This window comes from Peromyscus leucopus, chromosome 9 (genome assembly GCF_004664715.2).
Source record: "Peromyscus leucopus breed LL Stock chromosome 9, UCI_PerLeu_2.1, whole genome shotgun sequence".
NCBI classification, from domain to species: domain Eukaryota; kingdom Metazoa; phylum Chordata; class Mammalia; order Rodentia; family Cricetidae; genus Peromyscus; species Peromyscus leucopus.
This window is the reverse complement of record NC_051070.1, coordinates 14821691-14832296: the sequence shown is the minus strand read 5'-3', so window position 1 is coordinate 14832296 and position 10606 is coordinate 14821691. Positions and strand designations below refer to the sequence as shown.

At 38.6% G+C, this 10606-nt stretch overlaps 1 protein-coding gene across 1 annotated transcript; it reads left to right on the top strand.

The window, feature by feature from the left end:
• Positions 1-6735: 6735 nt before the first annotated feature.
• LOC114694132 (amyloid-like protein 2) lies at positions 6736-7956 on the top strand. Its single transcript, XM_037208784.1, has one exon. The coding sequence runs from the start codon at positions 6760-6762 to the stop codon at positions 7954-7956; it is 1197 nt and encodes a 398-aa protein (XP_037064679.1). The 5' UTR covers positions 6736-6759.
• The last annotated feature ends 2650 nt before the right edge of the window (positions 7957-10606 follow it).

Below are 10606 nucleotides of genomic sequence, written 5' to 3'. Positions count from 1 at the left end.
GTTAATGAATATTATGAAAAGTAGAGATTCAGGTAGTTTTTGAAAAATATTTAAGCACAGAAAATTCATTATCCGGGGTTGGGGATTTAGCTCAGTGGAAGAGCATTTACCTAGCATGCACAAGGTCCTGGGTTCAATCCTCAGCTCCAAAAAAAAAAAAAGAGAGAGAAAATTCACTATCCAAATCCATACTATTATTGAAGAAATGATTCCAAATATAGTAAATAATTTGTAATTAGTAAATAATATTTTATATAGAAAGTCATCGTTGATTAAATATTAAAATAAAAAAATGTCCTTTTCCTTGGATTTCTACTGTTCTACGTAGATTTGGTAAGTTATAACATATCAGATATTTTAAAGGAAACTATCTAAAAGAGAATTTTTTCCACATTAAAAAACAAATGGGTTTTATGTGTACATTGGAAGAAAATTGGTTTTTGTTTGAAATTTTAGGCAGTCTGATAATGGAACAACTATATAATATTAGTATTGGTGGAATTATGCACCTAATCACTATGCTAATCCACATTTTAATATTTAAAAAGATAGTCAATTTAAGTGCCAGGATAACAGCTTTAGAAGAACTTGTTAAACCTGTAAAAATTCAGACAGAAGAAATTAACAGTGAAGTTGTTTCAAGTCGGGATCATAAGGTTGCAGAAAGAAAGCCTGTTTTAACACAGTCACCCTTAATTTATCCTGTAACCGTACAGCAGATGCCTGATCAAATGGCTACACAAAATATTTGGGCTCCAATTGAAATGTTGGATTTAAAAAGGTTTAAGGAGGCAATAGTATCTATGGCTTGCATTCCACATATGTAAAGCAAATGTTAAACTCTTGGTCAACATATAATAGGATAGTACCACAGGACTGGCGGGACCTTGCACAAGGTGTTCTGGAACCCAGCCAGAGATTTCAATTTCTGACTTGGTTTAAGGAGGAGGCTAAAAACATAGAAAAACAATGGAGGGATAAAGGAATACAAGTTTGCCAGGATCAGATTATTGGAGAAGGCCAATATGCTTCAGTACAAACATAATGTTTATATGATGTCCAAACCCTAATTTTATGTCGAACGGCAGCCTTGAATGCATGGGACAGAGTTGAGGAACCAGGAAAAAAATCTGAGTCATTTACAAAGGTGATGCAAGGCCCAAAAGAGTCTTTTACAGATTTTTTACAAAGACTGGCTTCAGTAGTAAAGAGAATGGTCTTGGATTCAGAAGCTGGTAAGGCAATAATTGAATCTTTGGCCTTTGAGAATGCGAATGCAGCATGCAAAAGAATAATCAGGCCATTAAGGGCAAGATCTGCACCTATGGAAGATTGGATTAGAGAAACAATTAATGTTGAAGCTGATGAGCATGATGATACATGGGTAGGAGAAGTAATTTCAAAAGGTTTGAGGAGTGTTAGATGTTTTGGATGTGGAAAGCAAGGACATTTGAAAAGGGACTGTAGACAGGTCATTCCCAGAAACAATGTTTCTTCAAGGAACAATGGCAACAGAATGCCCCTTCTTTTTCTGGAGTATGCAGAAGGTGTGGTAAGGAAAAACACTGGACCAACGAATGTAGATCAACAAAGGACAGACAGGGTAATCCTTTGCCTCAGTCTTCGGGAAACTCCCAGAGGGGCCTCGCGCAGGCCCCAGTGCAAATCCAGTTCAAACCTTTCCTGCAGCCATAGAGGAAATCCCTGCTCTGGGGAGCGATTAAATAACCAAATGCCTATTGGAATAAATCATGCTGGTCAGGTTGATGAAACAGAGAGAATAGAAAATTCAGGAGAAAACATAAAGAAAATTTTTTTGGCAAACTTCTATTAATGAACAAAGACCAAAATTAACGATAAAAATAAATGGTGTTTTCTTGTCTGGTCTGGTAGACACAGGTGCGGACGTTACCATAATTGCACCAGAATTTTGGCATCCAACTTGGCCTCTTCAGGAGGTAAACGTTCAACTGTTAGGAATTGAGACATTATCTCAGGTGAAACAGAGTGCAAGATGGCTCGAATGTATAGGTCCAGAAGATTAAAACCATATGTGGCTAACATAACTATGAACCTGTGGGGTTGAGACTTGTTGCAACAATGGAATACTCAGATTAACATCCTTCCAATCTCAGAAACAAATCATAAAGTAACACATGTTACTGAGAAATATTAGAAGATATTATTCTAATGAGTGGTCACCAGCCATCCATATTATACAAGAACAGGGCACAATAACTGATGATCTTTCAAAGACACCAACAGCTCTACCTTTAAAATGGTTAACAGACAAGCCTGTATGGGTCCAACAATGGCCTTTAACAACAGAGAAACTCCAGGCTTTAGAAGAGCTGGTAGAAGAACAGTTAAATGCTCAGCATATTGAAGAATCAACCAGCCCTTGGAATTCTCCTGTATTTGTTATTAAAAAGAAATCTGGTAAATGGAGAATGGTAACAGACCTTAGAGCAATTAACAAAGTAATTCAGCCAATGGGCTCTCTACAATCTGGGATGCCTTTGCCTACTCTGTTACCAAAAGGATGGCCTCTCATAGTTATTGATTTAAAAGACTGTTTCTTTTCAATACCCTTACAAGAAAAAGACAAAGAAAGATTTGCTTTTACAGTGCGTACTTATAATAATTCTCAACCGGTTAAAAGATTTCAATGGAGGGTCCTCCCTCAGGGAATGTTGAATAGACCAACTCTGTGCCAATATTTTGTACAACAGCCATTGGAAGTGATACGTAAAAAATTTCCAAATCTATAATTTATCATTATATGGACGATATTTTACTAGCTGACTCAAATGCAGGTACTTTAGAAATAATGTTTGAAGAAGTAAAGAAAATTTTACCTTGCTGGGGATTACAAATTGCTCCTGAAAAGATACAAAGAGGAGATTCTATTAATTATTTAGGATATAAAATAGAGCTACAAAAAATTAGACCCCAAAAGGTGCAAATTCGGAGAGATAGACTACAGACTCTTAATGACTTTCAAAGATTATTTGGAGATATTTCTCATCTACGAACTATTGTTGGGGTAAAAAATGATGAACTGACTAATTTGTTCAGAACCTTAGAAGGTGACAAGGACTTAAATAGTCCAAGAGAATTATCACCTGAAGCTGAGAAAGAATTGGCCTTGGTAGAAAAGAAAGTGCACGAAGGACACGTGGATCATATTGATCCAAAGTTGGATTGCATTTTGGTTATTTTACCTTCTAGGCATTCTCTACTGGAATATTAATGCAGAGGGAAGATATTATATTGGAGTGGATATTTTAACCAAATAAACCAAATAAAAAATTAAAAACTTATGTGGAAAAAATCTCTGACTTGATTTACAAAGGAAACATACCCAAAATTAGTCTTGGGGAAAGGTTTTTGTTTTTGTCTTTTAGGAGAATGAAGGTTAAGGAATCTGAAGAACACTGGACAAATGAGACAACTGAAGAAAAGGGACAAATCATCTATCCCAAGAAACAGAGTGAAACGGTGTATGGGTATATATTATCTAAAAAATTTTATGTCTTCCTAAATGTTTGTTTCTGCTTTTCTCTAAAGATTTAACACTATTATTCTTCTAATAGTCCCAGTTCAATTAAAATTTAAAGCTGACTTTGGAGTTGGAGAATGGCTCTCTCCTTCTTTAAACTCAAGCATGTTGTTAAAAGGAAAATGCAAACTCCCTGTATCATGCCAGAATAAAAGAGCCATCTTCTGCTATGGTACAGGACAAAGGCAAAATTAATTAAGGGACTATTCTATTACTAATCTCAACTCTTTTGATTCTATTCTGATTCTTTAAACTTTTCTTAAAGTATAAATTTTATATCAAAATTTACAAGATTTATATATATATATATATATATATATATATATATATATATATTTTAAACTTTGTTAAGATATGAATGGTCATATAGAGTACTAACTAATTCTAGAAAAAAGGCTAGCTGCATATATATGTTTTTGTGTTCAAGTCTCTTATCAGTTTTCTGCAGGAAATCATGGCCAGGCCTAACATCAACTGAAGTCTCCAGAAAGAAGATGGGGCCCCACAACAACAACAATTCCACATGGACAATAATAATATCATTAAGCTGACAAACATCATCCACAGATCAGCTTTGAACTACAAGGTGCTCAGAGCAATTTTGAGATGACTAGCTGAGATGATCCAGTCTCAAAGACTACTTGAATAAGGACTTGAGATAAACCCTGAACTTTGGCATTATACACAGACTGGATAATGAAGGATAGAGTTACCTCTCCTAGAATTTGACACTTAACCTAAAATTTTTCTTTCAGGATAAAGAAAACTTCGCCCATACCCAGCAGGAAGCAATTTTAAGACTACGACGCCCACATTCCCAAAGAGGTGGTGTGGGGCGGGTGGTTTTTTTGGGCTTTTTAATGGGTTTTGGGTCTGGGATAATTTTCAGTATTTAGGGGGGTTGGTTACAAGTTATTGTCAAGGGTTAAGAAAAAGGCTAAGCAAAGGAGATTAGATTTAAGGTTCTTGTTTAAAAAAAAGAAAGAAAGAAAGAAAGAAAGAAAGAAAGAAAGAAAGAAAGAAAGAAAGAAAGAAAGAAAGAAAGAAAAGAAAAAGACAATTACTAATACTTTACATTGGATTGAATTGTTTTATATTGTATACAAATTTGAAACTGATATTGTTAGAAAATGCTATATGTATATTTCTAATTGTATGCATACCATTCATTTAACAATGTAATACAAATTTCTGATCCTTGAATGTTATTATTACCAACTACTAGGATATAAAGAAATGAAAGTTAGAAGTTAGACATTACAATAGAACTTGTAGTCATATTAGATATGTTTTAAAAATTGAGCAGAGATGCTTTAGACAGGTCATCTTCAAACCCTTCAGAGATCTACTGAATATGGCATTTAAAATGTTTTAATAACTTAGAAATTTTTCTTTTTTTTCTTTTTTTTTAAAGTAAATTTATTTTACAACATCATTTAATTCAACATAATAGCCACAGATTCCCTGTTCTCCCACTCTCGCCCCCTCCCCCTCCCCCTCCCCCATCCCACCCCCCATTCCCACCTCCTCCAGATCAAGGTCTCCCCCGAGGACCGGGATCGACCTGGTAGACTCAGTCCAGCCAGGACCAGTCCCCCCCTCCCAGACCGAGCCAAGTGTCCCTGCATATGTCCCAGGATTCAAACAGCCAACTCATGCAACAAGCCCAGGACCCGGCACCAACGCACAGCTGCCTCCCAAACAGATCATGCCAAATGACTGTCTCACCCGTTCAGGGGGCCTGATGCAGTTGGGGCCCCTCAGCCTTTGGTTCATAGATCCTGTGCTTCCATTCATTTGGTTATTTGTCCCTGTGCTTTATCCAACCCTGGCTTCAACAATTCTCGCTCATATAAACCCTCTTCTTTCTCACTAATTAGACTCCCAGTGCTCCACCAGGGGCCCAGCCGTGGATGTCTGCATCCAGATTCCTCAGACCTTCCTTGGATGGGGTTTATGGCACAACTAACAGGGTGTCTGGCCATCCCATCACCTGAGTAGGTCAGTTCCTGCCGTCTCTCGTCCATTGCCAGCAGTCTTTTGTGGGGGTATCTTTGTGGATCTCCGTGGGCCTCCCTAGCTCTCTGCTTCCTCCCCTTCTCATGTGGTCTTCATTTACCATGGTCTCCTATTCGTTGTTCTCCCTCTCTTTTCTTAATCCAGCTAGGATCTCCCACTCTCTTTCCCTCGACCGTCGCTCTTCATTGTTCCCACTCATGACCAGGCTGTTCATGTAGATCTCATCCATTTCTCCATGTCTTTTTTGGGGTCCCGTTTTCCAGGTAGCCTCACTGGTGATGTGAGTAGCAGTTCAGTCATCCTTGTTCCACATCTAGTATCTTCCTATGAGTGAGTACATACCATATTTGTCTTTCTGAGTCTGGTTCACCTCACTCAGGATGATTTTTTCTAGATCGATCCATTTGTCTTCAAACCGTATGATGTCATTGTTTTTCTCTGCTGAGTAGTATTCCATTGTGTATATGTGCCACAATTTATTTATCCATTCTTCAGTTGAAGGGCATCTAGGTTGTTTCCAGGTTTTGGCTATTACAAACAATGCTGATGTGAACATAGCTGAGCAAGTGCTCTTGTGGTATGATTGAGCATTTCTTGGGTATATGCCCAAAAGTGGTATAGCTGGATCTTGGGGGAGATTGATTCCCAATTTTCTAAGAAAGCGCCATATTGATTTCCAAGCTTGCATTCCCACCAGCAGTGGAGGAGAGTTCCTCTAGCTCCACAACCTCTCCAGCATAAAGTGTCTTCAGTGTTTTTGATCTTAGCCATTCTGACAGGCTTAAGGTGGTATCTCAGAGTTGTTTTGATTTGCATTTCCCTGATGATTAGGGATGTTGAGCAATTCCTTAAATGTCTTTCAGCCATTCGGGTTTCCTCTGTTGAGAATTCTCTGTTTAATTCTAAAGCCCATTTCTCAATTGGACTGTTGGTCGTTTTGATGTCTAATTTCTTGAGTTCCTTATATATTCTGGATATCAGTCCTCTGTCACCTGTGGGGTTGGTGAAGATCTTTTCCCATTCAGTAGGCTGTCGCTTTGCCTTGTTGACCGTATCCTTTGCTCTACAAAAGCTTCTCAGTTTCAGGAGGTCCCATTGATTGATTGTTTGTCTCAGTGTCTGCGCTACTGGTGTTATATTTTTTTCGAGGTGCGAAAAGCGCTCTGGTCCCGCTGTGCATGAGAGCGGGAGAGTCCAGCGCCACAGCTACCCGGAGAGGGATGGCGGCCACAGGGACCGAGGCCACTGAGGCCGCCGGCAAGCTTCTTGTCCTGCTGCTGCTCGGGCTTACGGCGCCCGCCGCGGCTCTGGCTGGCTACATCGAGGCTCTTGCAGCCAATGCTGGGACGGGCTTTGCTGTTGCCGAGCCTCAGATTGAGATGTTTTGTGGGAAGCTGAACATGCATGTGAACATTCAGACTGGGAAATGGGAGCCTGACCCAACAGGTACCAAGAGCTGCCTTGGAACAAAGGAAGAAGTTCTTCAGTACTGCCAGGAGATCTATCCAGAGCTGCAGATCACAAATGTGATGGAAGCAAACCAGCCAGTCAGTATTGATGGCTGGTGCCGAAGGGACAAAAAACAGTGCAAGAGTCACATCGTCATTTCATTCAAGTGTCTTGTGGGTGAGTTCGTTAGTGATGTTCTGCTGGTTCCAGAAAACTGCCAGTTTTTCCACCGAGAGCGGATGGAGGTGTGTGAGAAGCACCAGCATTGGCACACCGTAGTCAAGGAGGCATGTCTGACTGAGGGGATGAACTTATATAGTTACGTCATGCTGCTGCCTTGTGGGGTAGACCAGTTCCATGGTACCGAGTATGTGTGCTGCCCTCAGACAAAGATTGTTGACTCTGACTCTACTATGTCCAAAGAGGAGGAAGAAGAGGAGGAGGAGGAGGAAGAGGAAGAGGAAGACTATGATCTTGATAAAAGTGAATTTCCTACTGAAGCAGATTTGGAAGACTTCACAGAAGCAGCTGCAGATGAGGAGGATGAGGATGAGGAGGAAGGGGAAGTGGTGGAAGACCGTGATTACTACTATGACTCTTTTAAAGGAGACGGCTACAATGAGGAGAACCCAACTGAACCCAGCAGCGATGGCACTATTTCAGACAAGGACATTGTTCACGATGTGAAAGCTGTCTGCTCCCAGGAGGCGATGACGGGGCCCTGCCGGGCTGTGATGCCTCGTTGGTACTTCGACCTCTCCAAGGGAAAGTGCGTACGCTTTATATATGGCGGCTGCGGCGGCAACAGGAACAATTTTGAGTCTGAGGATTATTGTATGGCTGTGTGTATGATTGTATTTTTGCTAAATACACACATTGTACCCAAAATTATAAAGATAGTTAATGAAAAAGTTGTCTACTTATGACATGATAATGAACTTACTTACATTTTTATATAATAAATATTATAACATGACATTTTATGTAAATATTGTGATTATATATAATCATTTGAAATATCAAGTTTAATATTCAAAATGAATGACTGAGGAACAGTGAGAGATGCCTAAAGTCCCAGCATTTAGAAGACAAAGAAATGATTATGAGATTGAGTCTGCCTTGCCTGCAGGGTGAGACCCTGTCTCAAAACACCAAGGAAAAAACAACAAATAAGAAAGAATATCATCATCTGGGGAGATTTGCTTATTATACAAGTAGTCAATAAGTCAAAAAAATAGGTCTGGAGGATCTGAAATTAGGGACCCTGAGATAGGATGCATGATTTACTTCATAATCTAAAATAGTTGGCTTCACAACAGAATTCTGTTAGTTTTAATTAAACATTATTCTAGTCTGTTAATAAGGATGATGTAAGAAAACATCAATATACACTTTCACCAGTTACAAAGATTAAATATCAATACAGAAAAGCCAGTAGATTTTCTGCATACTGAGAATCAACTCTCTGAGGAAATAAAACAGGGAAAACCCCACTCATGGTAGAGTCAAAAATAATAAACTTCAGAAAAATCCTAACCTGTACAATTAAAAATTTAAGAAAGTACAGAAATTTAAGATGACAGTATATTGCAGATACTAGATTCCCACATTCATTGACAGACAAAATCGACATTGTAAAAAATGACTATGGCTGAAAGCAATCTATAGATTTAATGCAGTATTTCAAAATCCCAATGCTGTTCTTCTCAGAATGAGCAAAATTAGGACTTTGAACAGAAGTACACTGAGTAGATGGACAATGTTGCTCCCAAAGAACATGGATTATTAGTATAAATTTCAGTGATAGACATGGGATATTGCCATATTGGTTTAGGAGGCCCCACATGCAATACAACAAAACTATTCACATGACTATTGTTTGACAGCTATCACTGGATGTTATGACCATATTTCTGGAGACATCACTTACTTTGAAAGTAGAGCATAGAACAATCAAATTTAAACGGAATAAAAAACACCTTGTAGCCGAGTGGCAGTGGTGCACACCTTTAATCCCAGCACTCAAACTCTGTGAGTTCCAGGTCAGCCTGGTCTACAGAGCGAGATCCAGGACAGGCACCAAAACGAAACAGAGAAATCCTGTCTGAAACAAACAAACAAACAAATACACAAAAAACACCTTGTAGTTTGCTTTTATAGTGTCAGAATATGCAGTGCCAGTTTCTGGAAGAAAAAAAAAATACACCAGTGGTCTCAAACAGTTGCTAACCCTTTCCTTCATGTTGACCCACTGGCAAGCTTTAACCACTAGTGCAATAGAAGCCCAATAGTTGTGAAGGTAGCCAACAAATTTCTGAATTGTATATGAGGTCTGTTTTACAGAAAGAATTTCATATCTAATACTGTAACCTGATCAAAATGTATGATTGGTGAGGTCATTGGCTATAGGGTAGAACTTACACTTGATGATTTGCTAAATGATTGTGCTTACACGCTCTACGCTGAATATTTTTTTTATTCCCATAGCTTTGTAATATTTTCAAACTTCTGTCAGAGAAATATATTTTTATAGTGAGTAGTGGTTAATGCAGAGATATATACTTGTCAAAATGTCTAGTATAGATAGAGTGCCCACTGTCCATATCAAATCCCCACCAAATAAGTCTCAGGAAACTTTGTGGAAGAGAGGGGAGAGAAAACCTAAGACCCAGTAGATTGGACAAACATGGTGAAATGTTGTCCTCTGAGCATTTCTCAGCTATGGGATGCATACTTCAACTCACAGCAGCTATTATTACCTTAACAAGACCTGCATATTATTAAGCAAGTCAAAAATACAGGGTATGTAATGGTATGGTAATGGGGCCCTGTGATCCCTCATTTATTAGAGAAGCTATTGATGTTTTATGACTTCAGAAGCTGAGAATCATTCTTGTGTTTGGATGTGGCCACTGGGAGTTGTTCATTCTCTAATAGTAGGTCACACAGTCATATGCATTTATACAGAGATAACTGGACTCACAGGGTGATTAGCCACCGCAACAAATAAATAAAAGTGTAACGTGAGGGAGGGGTGATGATAGTGTGAGTGGCACTAAGGTAATGGATGAATATAATATGCATTATTTAATGTAAAAAAGTTTCAAAGAATAAAAATATTATCAAAAAATTCCTGAATTCATATGGAAATATTGTGAGACCCAGAGGATCAGGAAGTTCGCTCTGAGACTCGGCCTCCTTGGAATATCAGAAGCTATACTCATAAAGTCTTACCAACATGGCTTCCTAAATATGAGCTAAACAAGGAGGACAATAGCCATGCTAATGCTAACATGGGCTATGAAAAGCCCAGGAGACCTCAAACCTACACAAAGAACAGACTTTGCTAATCATGTTTCCTGGTGCTTTGAGCACATGAATTCCTTTTGCTGCTGGCCAAATAAACTATTGTATTTGAAGTCTACAAATGCCTACTTTTTGAAGTCAATATGTTCAGGGCCTTATTGATATATTCACATATTCTTCAATACCATCTCACTGAAATTCAATAAAATAGGTGATATATAATAAAGTTTATATTACAAAAATATCTATTAATAAACACAATTGGTTTTG